Source organism: Alligator mississippiensis, chromosome 5 (genome assembly GCF_030867095.1).
Source record: "Alligator mississippiensis isolate rAllMis1 chromosome 5, rAllMis1, whole genome shotgun sequence".
NCBI classification, from domain to species: Eukaryota; Metazoa; Chordata; order Crocodylia; family Alligatoridae; genus Alligator; species Alligator mississippiensis.
Window position 1 is genome coordinate 81,065,028 of NC_081828.1, and position 23,713 is coordinate 81,088,740.

At 47.4% G+C, this 23,713-nt stretch overlaps 1 protein-coding gene across 1 annotated transcript in view; it reads left to right on the forward strand.

Annotated features, from left to right (window-relative positions):
- Nucleotides 1-9,020: 9,020 nt before the first annotated feature.
- Nucleotides 9,021-23,713, forward strand: part of TGFBR1 (transforming growth factor beta receptor 1) — a 79,468-nt gene continuing 64,775 nt past the window's right edge. Inside the window, exon 1 of the mRNA XM_014602556.3 lies at nucleotides 9,021-9,195. Within this exon, the coding sequence (XP_014458042.1) occupies nucleotides 9,117-9,195 (79 nt within the window). The 5' untranslated portion in view covers nucleotides 9,021-9,116. The remainder of the gene's footprint in view (nucleotides 9,196-23,713) is intronic.

Below are 23,713 nucleotides of genomic sequence, written 5' to 3' on the forward strand. Positions count from 1 at the left end.
TAAAGAAGCCAGGGGCTGGGCTGGGAAGTCAGTTGCCAGGCAGATTATAACGTACAGTTCTTTGGAAGGTATGTTCTGCATCTTTTGATTGGATTGACTTTTCAAAATTTTGTCTTGGAAATGTATCGAGGCAAATACCTATATATTAAAGCAGTTTTTAAAGGTTTGAGTGTTCAGTATTACATTTCTTGCTACTTAAGGCTTTTCCCCATAATCCTACATTCCTAAAGCAAAGTGAGATTTTAAGTACTGCCTAATTTTTATATAAAAGTAACTAAGAAAAAAAAGATTTTTTTTTAATGTCCTTGACCCAACACTAATAGTCAGTGTGAACTTTGTGCTTGTCTATTTCTTACCCCACCTCTATATTTTAACTCATCCCACCGTCAGTTATAACGTAGCTTCTGCTAAGCTCCTATGTGGTTTTCTTTAACCAACTTACATCCAGTTCTGACTTAAGTTTTTATGAGGCGCTGAAGTCACAACTTGTTTTCCACTTCATCTTCTGGTAGGAAATTATAGTAAAATATTTTTTACTATAATAATTATAGTCAAATACAAGGGGACTAAAAGAAACTAAATTAGTAAAGTAAAATATACATAAGTAAAATTCTATTTCTTATCCTTTCCTCCTCATAATGTTATATATAATGTTAAACATATCTAAATGCATCAGAAATATGTATTTAACAGATAACCTATATACACATCTAAGCCTACACTAAGAGAGAGAATATGGGATCTTCTTTAAGGCAGTTGATTATTCTTCAGATGAATTGTATGCCTCCAATCACAAAAGCAAATACTTCCTGAATGAAATTGGCTCACGCAGAACAAAAGCAGTTTCACTGTGCGTTTGAAATGCCACTTTTTACATGTTGTAAATGCAGTATCTCTAGTGTGCAGGCTCTACGTCAGTGGTTCTCAATCTGTTATAGACACCTTTTAGTCAAGGCACCCCTCCATAACTTTTGTGAATTGAGTGGCACCTCATTTAAAAAACTGATTTATTTATTATAGTGCTTACCTCCTTGCATAAGGGCTGGGCAGTGAGTGTGGGGGGAACAGCTAGGTAGGGAGGAGCCAGAGCCTGCACTTATCATTTTTTCTTCATACCTCACAACACCACTCAAAGAATCTTAAGACATGTTTAGGTGCCCCAGGATACTGGTTCAGAATAACTTAACTAGGTAAAGCATTATCATGACTCTTTCCTGTTAACTTGCACTTCAAATATCTTAGAGAATGTATTACAGTATTGCATGGGTGCCTCTGATTATGTGATATGACCAAAATATTTTGCTTTCTTTTTAGTCGCCTAAAGCACCCTTGGCAATATATAGGGGAAAAATTGCTGATGAGTTGTCTTGTGTAATACAACTATGTCCAAGCATCATTCTGCATATTGTTTATTGCTGTTTTTTGTTTACTAGTCTTTGGTACCCAAAATTAGTCATGTAGCATGGATTCACCAAGAGCATGTGATGCCTAACTAAACTGATTTTGGCTGTACTATGGCAGAGAAGAACCTGGGAGTTACCAAAAGCTGAATATGAGCAAACAACCTGCTCTTACTGCAAAAGTAAATAGATAAACAAAGCCAACAGCTTATGGAGTTGATTAAGAGGAGTGATGCTTGCAAATCAAGGGAAGTGAATAGAGCAGAGGAATTGGCACTGGTGAGACCTCACCTGGAGCACTATGCCCAGTTTTGGGCCTCATACTTCAAGAAGGATGTGGACAGATCAAAAATAATCCATCAGAAAGCAATGCAAATGATTAGGGGTCTGGGAGGCATTAGGAAAGACTGAAAAAGATTATCTTATTTAAGAGAAGACTGAGCAGGAGGAATTTGATAACAGTCTTCGGATACCTGATATGCAGTTATAGAGAGGATGGGATTTTCTCTGTGGCTGTAGGGGACTGGATGAGGAGCAATGACCTTAAACTTCAGCAGAAGAAATTTAAACTGGAGATTAGGAAGACTTTCTGACTATGAGCATAGGAAAATGGCTACCTGTTGTGGAATCTCTCTGGAAATTTTCAAGAGCAGGTTGGACAGACACTAGGCTGGGCTGGTTTAATCAAGGACAATCCTGTCTTGAGCAGGGGGCTGGACAAGATGACCTTGTGAGATCTCCTCTTCCAGCCCTACTTTCCTATGATCCTATTTGTAGACCTCATCTTGATGTGGGTTTGCTCCAGTGACGGTCAGTGATGTACCTGCATTGTCCTTAATATAGGCCATATTGTCCAGCTATCATTCAGACCCAAAGAGTCTAACAGAGGCTTGCTTTGTTCTGTCTGAATTCTAACTGGTTGGTGATACTTAACATGAGCTCCTGCATAGCAACAACTGAATCTAGATGGCTTTTGAGATAATTCCTTAAAGGTACTGTTTCTCACATCTTCCTTCCATAGCCAAACATAACAGTATTAACATAAGAAGGATTTTTGGATGTGCATAAGCCACCTACTAATAATGTTCAATTAGCCTTTGAAATGCTCAGTGCTTTTGGGCCACTGTGTCTCCCCTGGGACACCTATGTTGCAAGTGATGTTGAGTTTATTCATTCTGTTGGTGTCCTGTCCTAGGACTCAACCTGTGGCATTTGTTGCCTGTTTGAGACCTTTCTATTTGTTCAGTGTCCCTTCTCTTTTTTCCTTTTAGGTTTTGGTGAGGAAGTTGCTTTGCATAATCTGTCCGTCTGGGGTCACAACCTCACACTAACCACAGACCTACTCTTTATGATGATGTTGTTTGTAACCACAGTTTTTATTGTATTAATACACCACATCATTTTTGTGAAGGAGTGAAGGGTCCCAGAACCCCAAATCATATGGAGGTTTTTATTTTTGTCTTGTCTGTTTCTACGCCTGCAAGTCCCCTATAAGTCTGACATAGGTTTATGACAATGCAAGAACTCCTGTTTTCAGTTTTCTGTTAAATAAAATATCAAGTGACAAACCATGCCTCACTGGTGCCAATCTGTAATTTAGTGGTGCTAAATAAGGCTCAGAATCTGACTCTACAGTCTTTCTTTCTTTCTTTCTTTTTTTAAGTGAGTGCTTTATTTTGACATTGTTTCCCACCAACCAGCTCTACTGAGAATAGCAGAGCTTGGCAGAGAGATGTCAAAATCCAGACTTCACTCCAAATGCTGTAACTCGTGCTCACTCAACTGTGGCTCACTGCTAGACATTACTATGTCAGTTATATCATGGATTTGATATGCACAATCACCTATTTAGCTGTAGTGACTTCTAGTGAGGCTTTCTAAAGGAAGTGAAAATAATTACCTAGGACAAATACATAGATTACTTTTCTACCCACAGTCAACAAATTATGCCTGCTTTGCTTGAGGGACGAGCTTTCCTATGCTATTGTGAGCTATTTCACTTAACTTGGCCTCTATCTTTGTATTTTTGGTATATACAACAGACCTTAATGCTTCTTCAATATCACTGTTCATAGGAGTTTGGGACAGAAGTTTCATAAACCGGTTTGATCCAAATCAGTTAAGTCTGCCACTACATCCACCATGTTTGTCTTAAACCAGTTTTAGCCATTTTGAAACCGGTTTACATGCACTGAACTTCTATTTTGTTACAGGTTTAAACCAGTTTCTGATTACTTAAACCAGTGTATGTGTAACTTCTGTCCCTAGTAGCCTTATGGTCAGTATAAAACATCTCTGGCCTTTCTCTCAGAAATTGCAATTCCTAAAGGATTTACTTGTATCCTCTTTCAACATTTTTCTGTAAGGCCTTGTGAATTGTTATTATGATGACTTTAAACAAAACCCAATCTAGTACATTTTTTCTTTTTATAAACAGTTTGCCATTCTGGGGAATCTTTGCACTTTTGTTTTGTTGGTTGGGACAGGTACTTTAGCAATGGCCTGAACCTTGCTGTGTCCTAACCATTCATCTTGGTAGGCTGTGGTATTTCTTCTTTGAGGTATACTAACTTGTATAACCTGAATTGTAAATGGTTATCTAGCTTGAGCAGATATTCTGGCTTGCAGCTGCTATTCATCTTCCTTTTTTCTTCCAATCAAAATGTAATGTTTGTAGACAGTTATATGTGCACTATACCATTAAATTTGTTTTCCTGTTAAATGCCTCAGGTGCCAAATGCTATCCAGACAGCAGTCTGAGGAAATTCATTTTTTTCCAAAAGGGCACGGTGAACGTGCAGAAGTGCGTGGGCTGCCTTTCCTAAGGGCACATGTTGCTCTGTCAATCATAAAAGATGTTTGGCACCAGCCTTCATACCACAAATGTCTCACTTTTTTCAGGTAATGGATTATGTTCTCTGTTTACATATCTAATTCTGTTTGGTGCATACATAAGGAAAGGATGCCATGGTTTGTTTTGCTACAGTGCACAGATAAGTGCATCCAACAGTGGTGGTGATTTTCCTTGTTCTAAGATTTCCATAGCAATGAGTCTATTCAGCTCCTCTCTAGGCATGCCTACACTGGCAGCAGTATGTACTGGCTGGGGTACAACTGAACATACCCTGCCAAACCACTCTTCCTACTATGGTCCAAAACCAGAAATGAGACGGTGCTGTTGTTCTGGGGTCTTCTGAGACCTATTTCCAGTATGTTTGAGAGCAGCGACTGAAGATGAATTAAAGTGGTGTCTTGAGCATATTCTTCTGGGTTTGGGGCATGGCAGTGACTGTAGGCAGGTGGGGCATGCTTGGGAATGGCTTGGCCAGGACATGCTACTGTGATGGTATAGAGATGGCCTGTTAGTCTCATAGATTCATAGATTCATAGATGTTAGGGTCGGAAGGGACCTCAATAGATCATCGAGTCCGACCCCCTACATAAGCAGGAAAGAGCGCTGGGTCTAGATGACCCCAGCTAGATACTCATCTAACCTCCTCTTGAAAACCCCCAGGGTAGGGGAGAGCACCACCTCCCTTGGGAGCCCGTTCCAGACCTTGGCCTCTTGAACTGTGAAGAAGTTCCTCCTAATGTCCAATCTAAATCTGCTCTCCGCTAGCTTGTGGCCATTGTTTCTTGTAACCCCCGGGGGCACCTTGGTGAATAAATACTCACCAATTCTCAGCCTTAGAGAAAAGGTATCATTCTTATGGATGTAAACTGTGAAGTTGGGTGGGCACTTCCTGCTTTATTTTGCATGCTGAGAGCCTCCATATGTTCTGGAAGATGTTCATAAACTTTCCTCAGTTGTTTTAGTTGGCTCTGGCTAATCACAGACAGTCAAAAGGCCAGTGGCTGAATTGATTCAATCTTCACAGGCTAGTCTAATCTGTGTAGATTGAACTGATAAGCAAGCGAACAAATGTTCACTTTTGATTCTGGAAATGCAGCCACATGCCTGCAGTGGCCCAGGCCAGAAGCCAGAGGGCCTGGGCCACTGGCCCTAAAGCATGCCTCCTTGCTCTGCTGGAAGAGACAGCTTAGGCCAAGGTTAGCTTGCCTTCCCTGCAAGCGGGGGTTTGTAGGGGAGGTGAAAAGCATCCCGGGGAGCTGGGGAACTCTGATTTAACTTGAATTTGGAGAGGATTTGGGACAGAAGTTCAATAAAACAATTTAACCTAAATGAGTTAAGTCATACTAAACTGATGATTTAATTCAGTTAAATCATACTACATCCATCCAAGTTTATCTTAAACTGGTTTCAGCCATTTTGAAAGTGGTTAATGCATACTGAACTTCTGTTGTTACAGATTTGATCCTTTTTCTGATCACTTATACTTGTTTATTTGTAATTTCTGCCCCTAGCCTCTGAGTACGTCCTTCCTATGTTTCAGTCTGAACTGGGTGAATTCCTTTTGACTGGCAAATTCTATTTGTTAATTCTGGGTTTTCCAGTAGCCATTCATGGTATTTTTGTCATTGGGATTTGGGACAATCTAGTGTCTTCTCAGGCATGTAACCTTTTGCAAAGTTCTTCAGTGCAAGATCATTCAAACTATACTTTCACCTTTCTTTCCTTCTCTCATATTTATTTTCAGAGCTTCTACTCTGGGACTTTTAACAGCTCCAATATATCATTCGCGGTATTTTAGCTTGTCTTAGTCCTGGTAGCATAAGATGTTCTGTAATCACTCAGAGCCAAGAGCCTGACAGAAGTGTGCCTCAGTTCTCACTGATCAGAGCCAACACAAAACAAAAAAAATGGTTTCAAATGGCTCTTGGAAAAAACCTTTAAAGGTATAGTTCCCTACACACACAGGGAAAGCTGTTATTTGAATGGAGGCCTACATCCAGCCCCCTTCCCCCCCTCCCTGCCACCGTTTCGGGGCTGGGCCGGGCTGGGCAGGACCCAGTGCCCCTCCCCCCAAAACAGTCAATCGGAATGCAAATAAAGCACGACAGACAGACAGACAGACAGGCTAAGGCTTTTATAATATTAGAATTTCAGCACTGGAAGTTGAATGAGAGGCATAACTGGGAAATGTGATGTAATAAAAAATATGGAAGAAGGTAAGATGTTTTAGTCCTGAATCAAGGTAGATGGAAGATAATGCAGCTATATACGGCTATTGTGTGTTGCAGTAATGGAGTATGAACTACCTGAATTGCATAGCAATGGTCCTAAAATCCGTCCAGTGAGAACAAGCTGTAATGTTGAGGTATCCATTACTACTCACTGAAGGTCAAGATCTCCAGTGTCAGAATCTGTTCCTTCTCTAACCTCAGTAATAACAGATAATGATTTTTAAAGCAGTTAAAAGTTCAGAGGTTTGAAACAACAGACGTGAGATTGTAGCACCAGGACAGGCAGTTTAGAGCTTAAATAGTCTGTTATATAGTACCTCTGTGGTTACTCCTCCTACCCATTTTACCCCTTTCAACTTTGCACTGCCTCTTGCTGCTTGCTTTGACCCCAGGGTGTGGTCTGCAATCCATTTGAGGTCTTGGGTATCTAAGGGTCAGGACTGTAGATATGGTGGCTGTAGCTACTTTCCCCCTAGCAGTCTTTTTCCTTGGTCCGTGTTTCAGGGAGGGATGATTGGTTGAACCTATCAGTTAATTTACAGGTAACATTTACTCCTATGCTGCCATTTGGAAGCTCATCATATTTTCTGCTAATTTATGGTTTAATTTTATTGTTGGCTGCCAGCCAAAAAGCAGTGTCAAAGACTTCTGCAGTCTGGGAAGTGGGTTAGGAGCCATCTGCAGGGGACATAGGGGAAGAGTGGATTCAGTCATGGAAGCCCTCAAGCACTCTAGTGGAAGGGAGAGAATAGAAAATAATTTCAACACTTATTTGCCTTGTCTTATTTTGGGCTTGACATACCTCCAGAAGACCCATGAAGAAGAGATGAATGTTGAAATATGAAGAATAATGGCTTTTGAACCTAAGCTTCATAACAAAATAAACTCCTGATTAAATTCTAACTGTAATTAAAGCAAAAAGCAGAGATGACCAGAGCAGGGTGCAGGGCCCTCCCTCCAGATGCAAGAAAGCTGGTGGCAGATTCGGTTGGGGGGAGGAGGGTCCTAAGCAGCCAGACATGCCAGATTCGGCAGCGGATTTGGTGGTGGCAGGGGGTGTGTGGGGGACAGTGGCAGCGTGGAGTCACTGCTCTGCTGGGCCCCGCAAAGCATGTGACCCAGGGCAGTCACCCTGATTTCCCCCCCCCCCCCCCCCCCCCCCCCCCCCCCCGGACAGCCCTAGCAAAAACACAAGATTTGAACAACCTTAACTATGCCCCAGCATTTGTTAGTAATGTTTCCTTTTCATTAGTTTCCTTCCCTGTTAATCTTTCTCATTAGTTTGAGTGACTAAACATATGTTTGCCTAGTAATGTTGAATCTGCTAGTGTGACAGGAGCAATTCCTGTGTGTATGTAACAGAGTTACAATTTGTGTCAGATCACAAAGATACATAACCCTGTTCTTATGATACTAAGATTACAGCATTATTTTGCTCAGCAAGGAAAAATGCAACTTGGGTGTGTTTCTGTAGTGCGGTGACAGTTGCTAGGAGAAAACGGAAAGGAGAACGAAGGAGTAAATATTAATTTTGCACGCTTGTGAACTGTTTAGAAGCGTTCCTGATTCATAACCATTTGCGTTTGTCCGAAAGGTAGGGTTTCTTATAAAAATGACTGCACACATACGCAGAACTGAGAAATAGCTTTTGTAGTGTATGTACAACTTGTTTTCAAGGAGACCCCCTAGCTCACCCCAGACAGAGGGACATGTGGTTATGTAGGAGTAGAGCTGCAATGCCCAGACTGGCTGGCACTGTGCTGCTAGACTTCCTGGGTGCTACGCCATGCTTTGTCGGGGGACACCATATGCTGGCTGAATGGTGGAAGGAATCGGAGATCTAGAAGTGCTTGGGCAAAGTTAGCCCGCTGGAGTGGTTGTGGGTTTTGCCCCAGCTCAGCCAGCTGCAGAGCAAATGGTCGGTGTGGGCGAGTGGGTTTTGGACTGGGAGGAACAAGCAAGGAAAGGAAGCGCCGGCTTCAAGGCAGGGTCTCCACCCCGCAACCCTCCCGGGGACCCAGCTCAGCGCAGCGGCCCTCACCCCCTCGGCAAGGGCCGACTCCTAGCGGTCCCGCCGGCACTGACTGCAGAGCAGCCCTGCGGCCGCCGACAACCCCAGCAGCTCTCCACAGGGGGTCCCCAGCGTCAGTTCCAGGTTGCTCTGCTGAACCGCAGCCGCCCGGCTCAGTCACCGCCCGGGGAGCCTCCGCCCACGGGCCCCGCTGCCGTGATATAGCGGCGCGGCCGCAGGCGGTACTCCAGTGCTCTCCCCGCCGGGCGCCCCCAGACAGGCAGGAGCCCCGCCCCGCCCCGCCCCCGCCCGCCGGGCCCTGGCGGCCTCCCGAGGGCGGGGCCTCGCCTGCCACTCAGGTTCGGGCCCCGCCCCGCTGGCCGCGCGCCGGGCCGGTTGTAGGCTCGCGCCCCTTGTTGTTGCTCGGAATGTCTGCAGCTGCCGTTGGGGGCGGGGCCGGGGGCGGTGGCCGCCAATCAGGAGCGGCCTCCGCTTCAGTTGCCCGGGGGGGGCCGGGCCCGGCGGCGCGAGGCTGTGTGTCTCAGTTAGGCGGGCGCGCGGGGGCCTCCAGGCGGCGGCCGGTCGCGCGGGGTGGGCCCCGGCTGGGCTGTTGCGGGACGATGGCGCGAGCGGCTCCCGGGTGGCCCCGGGCCCGCCTGTGGCTGGCGGCCGCCCTGCTGCTGCTCCCGGGGGCAGCGGGTGAGTGCTGCGGCCAGGGCTGGAGCGGGGGGGCGGCGCCTTGGGTCCGGCGGCTCCTTTCACCAACATGGCGCGGGGGCCGGGCCGGGCGCTGGCCGCGGGGGAGGTCTATGCTGGCCAGAGCCCGCGGCCTCGTCCCATTGTTGGCCGGGCCGGTGCGGGCTGGGCCGGGCCGGGCCGGGGGGCGGGTCCTGCGGGGGCGGGGCCGGTGGGGCTCCGCTAGTGTCCGCAACCGCAGCGCCGGCGCCTCCGTGCGGGATCGGGCCGGGCCGGGGCAGGCAGGAGCTGTGGCAGGGGCCAAGGGCCGGCCGGGGTGGGGGCGCGCAGCCGCGGCCGTTGTGCTCCGAGTGCGGGGCTGTCCGCGGAGCGGAGCCAAATGCAGCCCGCCGAGCCCGGGCACTCGTTCCGGGCCCCGCGCGCCGCTCGTCTCTCTGCCCTGGAGTTCCCCTGGGGGTAGAAAGTAACTTCGTAGCTCTAGCTCTTGTTCTTGCTCTCTCTTTAACCTGGGGAAACTTCATGACTTCCTTCTTTTGGTTTTTTGTGTATGTGTGTCTCGAGCGCTTTGTGCGAGCCGGAGGCCTCCCTCGCAGTCTGTGTTTTCATCTGGTAAACCTTACGGTTTCCTCACTGAGCCAGAGTCTCACTTTACGCTGAAGCTTGTGCAGCAATAAATGACATAACTAGATCCTGTCTGAAGCTGTCTTGTTCTCATAACTAAAGTTGTTTTGACGAGATGAAGCAGGTATTTTTTTAAAGGGGGGGGCGGGGATGACAAACAATGAAGTAAGAGTGGAGTGAAATACCTGGTTGCTGCTCACTGTCTCAGGCTTGCTACAGGTTTTGAGTAGCTTAACCTTCGGAGCACAGTATCCTTCTGACTTGCGTGGTATGGAGAAAATCTTACGCTGGTGGGGTAATGCTTAGGAAAATCATGTCTAACATTTCTTTTGCTGAACCAGGCAGATTTTGTAAGAGCTGGGGTGTGATGAGGTATAGTGGGACTGGGAGGAATGGGTTATAGTGGGACTGGCTTCCATAACATCTTTGTGTGCTGCACATTTGAAAAGATATAGTGCTCCTTGAAAGCATTTTTACAGATATTTTTCTGAAAAGTGCTGGTACCAGGTTGAATCTGCTTATGATAAGTTAGGACTGATACCTTATCATAAGCAGATTCAACCTGGTACCAGCCCTTATAAAAATCCTACGCTACGCTGAACTGTTAACTGAATTGCCAGTCTGCTTGTATGACAGCCCAAGGGCCACATGCAGCCTCTGAAGAGTAGATACATAGTCCTCAGGCTCCCACCCTTGGGCTCCCTGTTTGCCAGGTTGCTCTGGCTCTTCCCTGCTCTCTCCCCCTTCTGGCTGCTGCCTCCTGCCTTCATCCTAGGGGTATGGCAGTGTGGGGAGCTGAGGGTCAGCTCAGGGTTCAGGGGAGGGAGGGAAGAGTTGGGGATTGCACTTGAGTGGTGCAGAAGGAAGAGGAGGGGGATGTGCATGTTGACGTGGGAAGCAGGTTGCACCCACGTGGCTCAGTAGTTGAAGGGGGCGGGAACTTCTGCATAATATACCTGGTCTGGCCCCCGGGGACCTAGAAGTTGGACAGCCCTGGCACAGGTTGTCCTACATTTATGTAAAACAAAATAATAATTTTGTCTTAACATTCAGTGTCTGTCATTGGATGCCCTTTGTGATAATCAGGGATCCTGGTTTTCCCTGACAAAAAAATCATAAATTCTCCAATAACCCCCTCACCCCCCCCATCCATTATTAAAAAGAAAGCCCATCCCCATCCTCCCTGGCCCTGCTGGTGCCCCCCACCCCCAGCTCCTGCTCCCCCAGCTCTGCTGGAGGCGGGCCCCCAGCTGCCAGAGCTATGGAGCCAGGGACTCGGGTCCACAGCCCTCTGCCCCTTGCAGCAGGTAGTAGTTGTTGCAGTGGAGCGGAGCCTGGTGCACACCTGCTGCCTGCTTGCTTCAGATTTGTGCAGGGGGGGCAGATCCCTGCCACAGTGTGCACTCTGGAGAGGCAGGGGGGGACCCATGGGGCCAGGGCTGCATGCTATGGGCACCCATCCTGCTCCCCTCCCCTGGGACATCTGCAGCCTGGCACATGCGACCTGGCACTGCAAAGAACAGCAAGGCCACTCAGGAAAGCTGCTTGCCACTGCGAGTGCTGTACTGCCCTGGCAATGCATCCTCTGTGCGCAACCCCACGCCGCCACCCCCGCTGCATCCACGTGTACAGGGGACCGCGTTGCCAGGGCAGTGCAGAGCTCGTAACCACAAGCAGCTTTCCTGTGCAGGCTTGCTGTTCTTTGCAGCACCAGGTTGCAGAAGCCCCAGGAGAGGTCATAGGTGCGGAAACCCGCAGCAGGCAGCATGCAGCCCCCACCCTCCACATAGTTCTAGGGGGCACAGGTCCCTCCTGCTCTCCAGGACGGCACACTGCAGTGAGGAGCAGGGACCACCCCCCCCCCCCAGACAGATCTGGTGGGCATGGGTCCCCCTACCCCCCGGGAGTGCATACAGCAGCAGGAAGCTGCCTGCTGGGTGAGCTGCCCGCGGCCCTATTCCGCTCCCTGCCAGGGCTCTGTGGCCGTGCATTACAGCTCCAGGCCCCAAGCCCCAGGTGCTGCCTAGCTGGGCAGCAGCCCCTGCCTTGCTTAACTCCCTCCCTTCTTCCATTTGGGACCATCAATGCTTCCTCCCCCCCACTTACCTGTGGGAGCTGTTCTCCAGGCTGCCTCATGGCCATACGTATATGTATGCACATGGATACCCTGCCTGGCCACCCTCCTCCCGCTCCCCCCAGTCCCTTGCAGGCTGAAAACTTGCCAGCCTGCAGGGAGCTCTTTGCAACACAGCAAAATCTTCAGGTTTCTCCTGTAAAATGAGAAATCTTTGTTTGCCTCTGGTAAAAAGTAAAATCCACAGTTTTCTCCCTTTTTTCTGTGGGAAATGAAAAACCTGGATCCCTGGTGATTATACAAGTATCTTCCTGGTAGATCAGAGGGAAACTCGTCTTCCATGAAGATACAGGTTTAAAGCATCAAAACTGTTTAACACATGGTTTTAATGAAAAAATCAAAAGCTGTAACAAAGGTCTTAGTTTTAAAGTTTATCTTCTGCTTAATTGGATCACAAGTGGAAATGGAATTGTTCTACATAAAATATCAGATTTAAAATGATCTGGGGTGTGTTTTGGTCTTCGTGGGTATGAATGTTGTCCTGAAAGTAGTGTAGGGATGAATCGGATGATCCAGTTCAGCACCTGCAGTACTAAGAATACAATATGTTCTTCTTGTAAGTTGGAATATTTGAAAGACTTCCTTGTTTTGAAACAATAATTGTAATTACAGTTACTTCAGTCTGGGTTCAGTTCTATATATTATTTGGGTAAAACTCCATTTTCTGTGACATTGTTCCTTGAGAAAGGAGCATGTTGTTTCATAATGGGCTTCATTTAATAGAGGTGCCCTGAAGCTTTGCTACCAGATGGTATTGTTTTATTTTTTACTATTTATGAATATAATGAACAGTATCAGAGGCTGGGACAGGAGGGGGGAATTCTTCTACCTAAACACTTTTGCACATTATGTTGGCTGACATAAATTACACTTATTTCACCTGTGTGAAAAGCTTATTTATATAAATACATGCCCCTCTATTTATTCAACTACCGTTTCATATATATAACTTTTTTGCCTTTGACAGACATTCTTGCTTGAAAAATCTTTGTATCAGCCTTGCTTGCCTTCTTTCTCTCCCATTGTAGGGGGATCCTTTCTCCCTTCTCTCACTATTGATGTTCTTCCTTTTCTCCTCCCAAAACTTTTTTTCCCTGCAGAAATAAAAATCCAGGTCTGTGTGGCCTAGTGTCATCAACTTGAAGCTCTACACCTATTCCTTTAGGTCAGTGGTTCTCAACCTTCTTAGACTCAAGGCACTCCTGTAACTTTTCTGATTTTTAGTGGCACCCCATTTCAAAAACTTATTACAGAGTATTTTTGACTACAGAAAAATAATAGAGTAATTCTTCTGTTGCAGAGAACTTGGAAAGAATACCACAAGTTTCTGATCCGATGGATTTCTATTTTAAATCTTCAGCTGTATCTTGTAAATCATGCATTGGTGTGTGTTTGTTCATTCATTAAATTTATATGTTGCCCTTCCCAACAAAGGTTCAAGGTAGCTTACAATAAGAGAACAGCCTAATTTATAAAGCAGGAGAGCAACAAGAGAACAGAACAGCTTAAAAAGGTACTAGAATATCAACATAAAACAGAGACCTCCAAAATAGTATCTCAGCCTAGCTTTGTTTGCTGAATGCCTGCCTAAATAGGAAGGTCTTACAGTGCTTCTGAAAGATGCGTAGTAGGGCTGTGTAAAGCTTCAGTCCCTGATTTGATTTGGTGGAGCTTCGGCCCAATTTGGTGGCCAAATCTCTGAATCTGAATTGAATCAGGAGACCCTCTGAATCGATTTGGAAAGATTTGACAATTCAGATATAGACGCAGCTTTAAATGTTTTTTCTACATATCTCAAGGTACCAGGCAGCTTGTGAATACTACAGTTCTGGGGCAGATGGAGCATCCCACATGAGTGCATGGGGCTCCCCAGTGTGCTCAGCAGACCAGGAAGTGGACTGGAAGCACCGTGTTGGGGGGCCCCCCTGCGCCTCTCCAGCTCAGTGACTGGTGCCTCCTGGGGGGGCTCCTCGGACCCCCCTGTGGCTGATTGCTGAGCTGAGGTTGCTGGGGGCCCGCACGTGCTCGATGGCGAACCCAGAAGCGGACCAGAAATACTTCCGGTCCACTTCTGGGTCCGCCTCCAAGTGCACGGGGGGGGGCCCTGCGCTCCTGTGGGACACTCCATCTGCCCCAGCATTGCAGCGTTCATGAGCCACGCCTGGTACCTTGAGGTATGTAGAAAAAATATTTCAAGCTGTGTCTATGGCTGAATTGCCGATTCTCCGAATCAGCATCGAATCTTCAGATTTAGATTTGGCCGAATCAAATTGGAGACGGTGATCTGAATCAACGAATCGAATCACTTTCACCAAATCCGAATTGAATACAGCCCATTTTGCACACCCCTAATGGGTAGACTTGGGCTTCCAGATGGAAGGAGTCCCAGAGCGGAGGAGCAGCTCCTGAAAATGACCTCCCACACATTTTTTGCCAAGCAGACTTGGTGTATTAATGGTGCTCACAGGTTTGCACACTAGGTTGTACACCCGACACTTCTTATATTGTACATCATTCTTAAAAGAATCTCCTGACGTCCAGGATGCTGTGGCACACTGGTTGAAAATCACTGCTTTAGGCTTTTAAAACCCTGGTCCCAAGAGCGAGCAGTAGAGTTTTTCACATGGCTAGAGTGGGGAGATTGCTGAGCATCTGCTTGTTGGTGCCGCATGTGAATTCTGTGATCATTGCATTTATGTCACTTTCCTTATGTCAGTACTGAGATTTTTCTGAGTTTGTAAAATGCTTCAAGAGAAAAGATTCCTTTTGTTGTAAATGGTCCTTTACCTCCTAATGCTGATGTGAATAACGCACTAACAGACACTGGTAACTCTTACCTAATGGTTTAGTTCTGTATAGTGATGAAATAAATTTGCAAAGCTAAATGAATATAGTCTACCTAGAACACTCTTCTGTGTACCTTTTATATCCATTTGTTAGCATCCAAGGTAGTGAACAACAAAGCAATACAGTTACTGTTTTCAAATGCAACATAAACATAGCTTCACTGCTTCTGGCCTGTATTGCAAGCTAGTGTGGGTCTTCCACATCATAATGTGGAAGGCAAGGAGCATGGCATTTGGGAAAAGAAAAGTGGGATCCTAAAACCTTGAATTGCCAGAGGTACTTGGGTAGGTATAGTACTGGAAACAGCTTTTTAACTCTTTATAAAACTGACTGAACTTAACAGCTGGGCAAGGGGGAGAGATTCAAAAAGCCTGAGCCTGAATTGATTCAATCTTAGCAGGCTAGTCTAACCTGGCTAGGCTAAACTGGTTTGTAACCAAACAGACATCCTAGAAATGCAGGCACATGCCTGCAGTGGCTCAGGCTAGAAGCTCGGGGGCACTTGCACTCTACTGAGCTGGGAGGGGGTGGAGAGGGGTGTGGCCAGACCCTAGGCAGCAGATTTGCCCAGCAGAGAATTGATAACAGTGTTTATCACCCCATTAAGAAAACAAGAGAGGGGCATTACCAGCTGCTTGTTGAGTCTGCCTATTCAGTCAGCAGGTGCTGTAGCCAGCTGAATCAATCCAGACCATGGTCAGCTAGCTAATACACAGACACTTCTTCACAAGGCAGAGGGAGGGGAGAATTCCTGATTAGCAGGGAGTGGTGAGGGGAAGGGAGGTGAGCAGCGTGCAGTTCCTGCTGGAGCTGCAGCCAGGGAGCAGAGGGGAGGGGCCAGCCCTCCTGTGGAGCAGAGAGCCCCGCCCAGCCCAGAGAACATGCCGGGATTGTCTGGTTTAACTTAAACCAAGAAGGGGTCTGGAACAGATATTGCATAAACCAGTTTGAGCCAAATCAGTTAAGTCTGATACTACGTTCAACCAGGTTTATCTCAAACCAGTTTCAGACATTTTCAAACTGGTTTATGTGCACTGATCATATATTCAGTTACAGGTTTAAACCAGTTTCTAATCACTTAAACCAGTTTATGTGTAATGTTTGTCCCTAGCCCTGAAGGTCTGGTGCAGTTTGAAAAAGGAGTCCCATGTATGAGTCCCGTATAAGTTATGGGACTCATAACTTATACATCAGGAGTCCCATGGACTTATAATTACAACATATTCCCTGCATGTGTGTATGATTTCTTTTGTGGCTGCGGGGAAAAGTGGGGAGCGTCAAGGAAAGTGTTCATACAAGTGAAGGACTACATAGAGAGGGCATTGAACTTGGAGACCCATGTTGTTTTATTCCTTGCAGTGCCCTGATCTGCTTGAGGCTTCAGGAAAAAACAGGCACTTAAAATGGAGGAGAGCCGTAAACAAGGAGCATTCAGGCCATGGGCAGGCATTCAATTCTATCACTGCAAATTTCTGGGCAGTTTGCAGCAATAAAAATCTTAGCAAGAGGAGGAACATACTCTCATTCCAGCCTGCAGTTCCCCTCTTTCCTATTTCCAAACCAGGCTTGTCCCATGCTGGTAAAGGTTGGGGAGCAGCCGCTGTTCTCCATAGTTTCCTCAGACTGGGGTCACCCTGATCTGGGAAGGGTGCAGGGACCATTTCCACACTGGCACCTCCTGTTACAGCCTAATCTGGGGAACACTCAAGGAAGTTTTCCCTACAGCTCCATTCCTCACAGTCCCTGTCTTCTCCAGGTTGGGTTGACCCTCCTGGGAAAGGCACAGGGAGCTGTTTTGTTCTGTTGCTGCCCTCCCCCTTGGGTCAAGGCAGGGTCCAGCAATACCAGTTTCCCATGCCTTCCCAGACTGGGGTGACCGTGGCCTATGGAAGATACAGGGAGTATTTCCTGTGCTGGACTCCTGCTGGTCCCTAGAAGGAGTCAAGCAAGGGAAATGCACAGGTATGTGTTGCTGCAAAAGAAAGTCTCCCACTGGAGAGAGCTTCCTGGTTCAAAGGAGAAAGATCTTCCTGGAGTTTGCATGTTCACTATAAGAGTACCTGCACTAACCTCTGTATCCTTCCAGTTTCTAGCAGGGTATTGGATTTTTTCCCACTAGAAATGTAACACGTGTTCCTATCCTCAGTTGAATAATTTGATAATTTAGTTATATAAAAGAACAAGACTGTTCAGAAGAGAAAAGGGGTCTTCAATACCTGAGGAGTGTAGAGAGATTATAAGGGACATTAAATTATGATGAGTCATGAAACGGCTTTTGAATTTAGTCAGTGATGTTTAGTATCCAGTATAATTATGAATTTGTTGTCAGGTATGCCTTCTGAAGGGCTTATCCTTGCTTCAGTATAAGGGCTCCTACATCTTATGATGCTACTGCTTTGGTAACTTGATAAGAATCCAAGAGATGTATCTAATATGTATTGAACAAATGAAGCCAAGTATACAGTTGAACTAGTTCAGAGGTTCCCAAACACTGGGCTGTGGCCTAGTACCGGGCTGCAAAGGGTTGACTGCTAGGTCGTGGCACCTAGTCGTGCTGGGTTGCAGCGGGGCAGCCCCAGGAAGGAGGCAGCCAGCTCTGTGCGCCCTGGCCAGCTCCCGCTGCCATGGCCACACCTGGCGAGGCACTGCCCGCGCAACAGGTACTGGGCCCCGCACTGGGCTAGGCAGGACCTCCCAGTCCTGCTCATACCTGGGAGTGGAGGGGATGCAACTGGGGAAATACCTGTAGCAGAGGGCAGGGAGGCAGCTCCACTGTTTGCTCCTAGGGAAGGCAGCAGAGCCCCTTCTTCCCAGACAGCCCCAGCTGGGTCCCCCTGGGCCACTGCCTGTAGAGTCCCCCCCCCTTCAGGGTCCACTGGTGCCCGTGGCTGCGGTGCCCCAACCCGATACAATTCTTGCAACCCCGGTCCCCAAGTAAAATAAATAAATAAATATGTAAATTAAACGTAAACATGTAAATTACATTGTTGCTATACCCAGTCCGCCAACACTCTTTGAGTGAGTTTGCCAGTCTGCAGTATAAAAAAATGTTCTGAACTAATTCTTTCTTGTGTTTTCCTTGAGTGAGAATTATTTAGTTCTGTAACAAAATCTATAATCAGCCTTGTGTAGTACTCCAGTTACTGCACAATAGTAGTAGGTTTGTTTCTGCTGTGGTATATACCTTTTCTTACTGTTTTCTGTACTCCCTGCTGCACAGGATGCATCATAATTATAGGGCATCATAATCATAGGGTACTAAGAAGGGCCACTTGTATGATTAGGGGCATGGAGGGTAGGCCCTATGAGGAGACGCTGGGAACTGGGCCTATTCAGTCCGAGTAAGAGAAGGCTGAAAAGTGACTTGATAGCTGCCTACAAGTATGTCGGGGGAGCATCAAGACCTAGGGGAGCAACTCTTCAGGAAGGCACCTCAAGGGAGGATGAGGACCAATGGGCATCAGCTAATAGAGGGTAAATTCAGGCTAGACATAAGAAAAAACTTGTACTTTGTAAGGGCCACCAGAATCTGGAACACACTCCCAGCAGAGGTGGTACAGCTGCCATCCTTGGAGGTGTTTGAGATGAGGCTGGACAGGCACCTTGTTGAGCTCATCTGAGCCCCATAACTTCCTGCCCATAGCAGGAAGCTAGACTTGGTGATCTTCTTACAGGTCCCTTCCAGTCCGTTGATTCTATAAGTGTCACTTCTTCCATAAGATGGCATTCAGCTAAAAAGAGATCAAATATATACATGCATCTTTTTTAATTATACAAGTTTAGAAAGAGATGCTTATGGGGGGCATGATGAAGGTTTACAAAACATTAAATTGTGAAAAGAAAGGAAATAGGGATTTATAATTTACTATCTTGCACAATACAAGAACTAGAAGTCACAAGATGAAACTAGTATGTAGTAAGTCTAAAACTAACAAAAAGTTATTTTTCACATAGCATGTAATTAAGGTCTGGACCTCACTGCCACAAGATGTTTTGGAATCTGACAGTTTAGCCAGATTCAAAAAGGGATGGGATGATGCCCCTTTCTGAGAATTTAACAGCTATTGAGCATGGGAGTTAGTGGTACAGGCTCTGAATCAGAACTTCCTAGACCTTAAATGCTGGAGGCTGCAAGTGAGAGGAGCCGTGGAAAGAACTCTGGTCATACCCAGTTCACTCTCCCTTTCAGCATCCACTTTCTTTCACAGGTGAAGCAGGATACTAGGCAAGGTGGATCTGTGGTTTGACCCAGGAAATGTCAGTTATGTTCTTTTGTTCTAAAAACTCATGTTAGTAAAGTGAAATGGACTGACTTAACCATGTGCTGGCCTTTCATAGATTCATAGATGTTAAGGTCCGAAGGGACCTCAGTAGATCATCGAGTCCGATCCCCTGCATAGGCAGGAAAGAGTGCTGGGTCTAGATGACCCCAGCTAGATGCATATCCAACCTCCTCTTGAAGACCCCCAGGGTAGGGGAGAGCACCACCTCCCTTGGGAGCCCATTCCAGACCTTGGCCACTTGAACTGTGAAGAAGTTCTTCCTAATGTCCAGTGTAAATCTGCTCCCTGCTAGCTTGTGGCCATTATTTCTTGTAACCCCTGGGGGCGCCTTGGTGAGTAAAACCTCACCAATTCCCTTCTGTGCCCCCGTGATGAACTTATAGGCAGCCACAAGGTCGCCTCTCAACCTTCTCTTGCGGAGCCTGAAAAGGTCCAGGTTCTCTAGTCTCTCCTCATAGGGCTTGGTCTGCAAGCCCTTAACCATACGAGTGGCCCTTCTCTGGACCCTCTCCAGGTTATCCGCATCCCTCTTGAAGTGCGGTGCCCAGAATTGCACGCAGTACTCCAACTGCAGTCTGACCAGCGCCTGATAGAGGGGAAGTATCGCCTCTTTGGATCTATTTGTCATGCATCTGCTGATGCATGATAAAGTGCCATTAGCTTTTCTGATGGCTTCGTCACACTGCTGACTCATGTTCATCTTGGAGTCCACTAGGACTCCAAGATCCTTTTCCACTTCTGTGCCACCCAGCAGGTCATTTCCTAGGCAGTAGGTGTTCTGGACATTTTTCCTCCCTAGGTGCAGCACTTTCGCATTTCTCCTTGTTGAACTGCATTCTGTTGTTTTCTGCCCACTTGTCCAACCTGTCCAGATCTGCTTGCAGCCTTTCCCTGCCCTCCGGCGTGTCCACATCTCCCCATAGCTTTGTGTCATCCGCAAACTTGGACAGAGTACACTTCACTCCCTCGTCCAAGTCACTGATGAAGACATTAAAGAGTATCGGTCCAAGGACCGAGCCCTGCGGCACCCCACTGCCCACACCCTTCCAGGTTGAAACCGACCCATCCACCACGACTCTCTGGGTGCGACCCTCTAGCCAATTCGCCACCCACCAGACTGTGTAGTCATCCAAGTCACAGCCTCTTAACGTGTTTACCAGTATGGGGTGGGATACTATATCGAAGGCCTTCCTGAAGTCTAAGTATACGACATCCACCCCTACTCCTGTGTCCAGGCATTTCATAACCTGGTCATAAAAAGAGACTAGATTAGTCAGGCATTATCTGCCTGCTACGAACCCGTGCTGGCTTCCCCTCAGCATAATTTGTCCAGTGACAAATTTGGCCTGTGACAAAGCAACTCCCTTTGCATTGAATAAACATGAACAAATGACATTACAAGTGAGAAAATTTTTATACATATGTTGATTAGCTTCTGAATATCTGAGAAAGCCAGATGGAGACTGGGACTAGAATTAACCATAGTCGGACAATCAATTTTTGGCAGATTTTGTTCAAAAGAGTAAACTTAACCAGTAAGTTATGCCTACATCTCAGTCAAAGACGTGCCTGAAGCTCCTGCAGACATAGCTGAGCTGACTTATAAACCTGTTAATTTCAAGTAGCACTGTATGTATATATGTATGTGAGATAACATGGGGCTTGTCATGGGGTGCAAAACCTGCCCGAGAAGCTGGGGGGAAAAAACTTAGTTGTTTAAACCTAGCTTGGGTTTGTCTAGAGAAGCTGCAGCAGCGGTATTTACTTCAGTGGAGATATTCCCTCAGTATCTCTTTCTGTGTTTTAGGAATTATTATGTGTGAACTTCAAAGGATTAAAATGACAGAAGCATTATTGGGCTGTGAGTGTAAGGAAACCTTCCCTATGGACTGCCACCTTTACAGGGTAGAGAGGCTTGCATGTACCAGTGACCCTAAGAGCAATGCCATCTGGAGTCTTGTACTCCTGGTAGGGTCACTCATAGTGGTAAGATCAAAGGTGAGGTATTGGGTGAAGAGCAGTCCAATCCAACAACACAAAGACCTCAGCAGTGGAGCAGGCAGATGCAGAAGGCATCCTTCTCAACAGCTGCAAAGATGGATGAAGTCCGCAGTGGAAAAGTAACCCCAGTTGTCTTGGATCTCTTTGCCACTGGACACAGGTTTCTCCAAGCATGTAGTTGTCGCACAATGGCATTCTCATGTAAAACACATAATGCACAGGCTTCTCCCACTGGTTCAACATCTGTTACAATAACCGCTACCCATAACTTCTACAAAGCCCTGCAGCGATGGACGAGTGGTGACAGGGACAGATGAAATGATCGCCAGGATCACCTGGTCATGGATACAGGCAGTGGTCACTTGGTCGCTTTATTCTTGGTAAGGACCAGGAGGTCGAGACTGACCAGTCCTTTTTAGGATCTCTGCTCACCCGGCATGGGGAGGCGTCTAGAAAAGGTGCCCCAAAAACAGGCTGTCCCACTTTATCTTGCCTGACTGGATAGTTGCTTCCAGGAAGATCACTCAAATTGGAGTTGAAAGACAAAAATGTCGTTTACATCCTGGAATGTATAAACCCTACTAGACAACTCGAACAGTGACAGAACTGAACGTAAAACAGCTGTTGTCACCTGAGAATGCTTGCAGTATAACATCAATATTGCTGCTTTCAGCTTTTTTGATCATCCTCATCTGCAAGGGATTGCTGGTAACAACGATGTAAGGAAACAAGTTAATTAGGAAGTGGTGGTATGGGTTCTGGAGAGTTTGTCCTGCTGATCTGTAGGTTTATAACTGTTGTGAAAGGGAGACTATTTCAGAAAGGGGATGAAGGCATGTTGGTGGGAACAGGTCACTTAAGCATAACTAAGCATTATGTCCTTATGTGAAGGAGAATAAAAGTTGGGGTGCAATGTGAGGGAGGTCTCAGAGATTACAATGCTGAGATTACAATGTAAAGTGTTTTGTGAAGTTTAAAGTGTGTGATGTAAATGTTGTAGTAGTAGAAGGAAGCAAGGTGTGGAGGCAGGATAGGTAGATTAGGCTTTGTAGAAATCAACACTTGTTCAGAGAGGGTGATTGTAGCAGACTGGTTGGCAGAGGCTTTCCTGAGGCTTGCCCCAGGCTACATGGGCTACAGCCCAGCTGCAGACAGTTAGAAATGATTACAGGCTGCCTAGGAGAACTGGCCTGGCTAATCCAGATAATTGGCTGGCCACATGAAGCTAAGAGACCCCCAAGGATAGAAAACAAAAGAGAGATGGGGAGAGAATTAGTGAGCGACACAGGGTCTGGGAGAAGACCTGGGGGCTGCAAGAGTTGAAACAGCAGCGCCACACCAGCACTGAGTTAGAGACAACCTGAGAGGGAAAACTGCAAGCAGAGAGACAGAGGAACCTTCTCAGAAGCTGGAGAAGACTCAAGACCATGTGAGTGTCTTGTGTAGGCTATTTTAAGTAGAGCTGCACCAGTACATTGGTCCAATATCAGATTGGTACTGATATAAAGAAAATTGGCTGTATTGGAAATTGGCCCAATGGGGCCAATAATTTTGCTGATAAATGCCAGTGCATGCGTGCAGCTGCAGCGCAGCACTTGGGCAGCGAGGAGCAGAGCCCGGCAGCTTGAAGAGCTGCCTCCAGCTGGTAAGTCCATTGTGGTGGAAAGGGAGGAAGGAGGGAAGGGGCGTGGAGTGGGCAGATCAACACTCCCCCCCCCCCTCCCCTCACAGTAAGGGAAGGAGGGGGCAGGCACTGCCCAGGTGGGGTGGGGTGCGGGATGGACTCATGGCTCATTGGGGGGGCGCAGTTCCTGCCACTGCGTGCAGCACAGGAGGGCACGGGGGGGTGCCCCCTAGATCTATGTGGGACAAGCAGGTGGGCTGCAGCTGTGGGCTGGAGCCGGGCTCTTCTCACCAGGGGCAGTGCTCAGGGCAGGGGCTATGGAGTGGGCTGCAGCCACCCCAAATTTTGCCATATCACCCTCCCAGCACTGCTGCCACCACGTGCCTGGCACAGCCCCGGCTCTTCCTGGCTCAACCCCCACCTCCCACACGCTGAGAAGAGCCGGGGCTGTGCCGGGTGCGCAGCGGTGGCAGTGCTGGGAGGGAGCTGCCTCCTGCACTAACAAGCTGCGTCTCTGTCCCACACCCTGCATGGGTAGAGGTGGGGGTTGAGCCGGGGCTGTACCAGGTGTGTGGCAGGGGTGGCTGGGAGGGAGCTTCGGTGAAATTTGGGGTGGCTGCTGCCCCTTCTGTAGTCCCTGCTCTGAAACCAGCCCCCGGTGAGAAGAGCCCAGCTCCAGCCTGCCCTGCCCCATGCAGATCCAGAGGGCACATGTCCCCCGCCACCCTCCCGGGTTGTAAGTTGCATGAGCTGGCCCCCCACAATGAGCTGCACCTGCGCCCTGCCCTGCCCCAGCTGGGCAGGGCCTGCCCCTGTCCCCTCCTTTACCAGGGCGGGGGGTGGGGTGGGGGGTGTTGATCTGCCCCCCCTCCCCTTCCACCACAGTGGACTTACCAGCTAGAGGCAGCTGTCCACGCTTTATCGGAAAGCGGATTGGTATCGGCTTATATGCCCCCTTAAAAATCGGAAATCGGTAATGGCTTCAAAAATCTCTGTCAGCACACCCCTAAT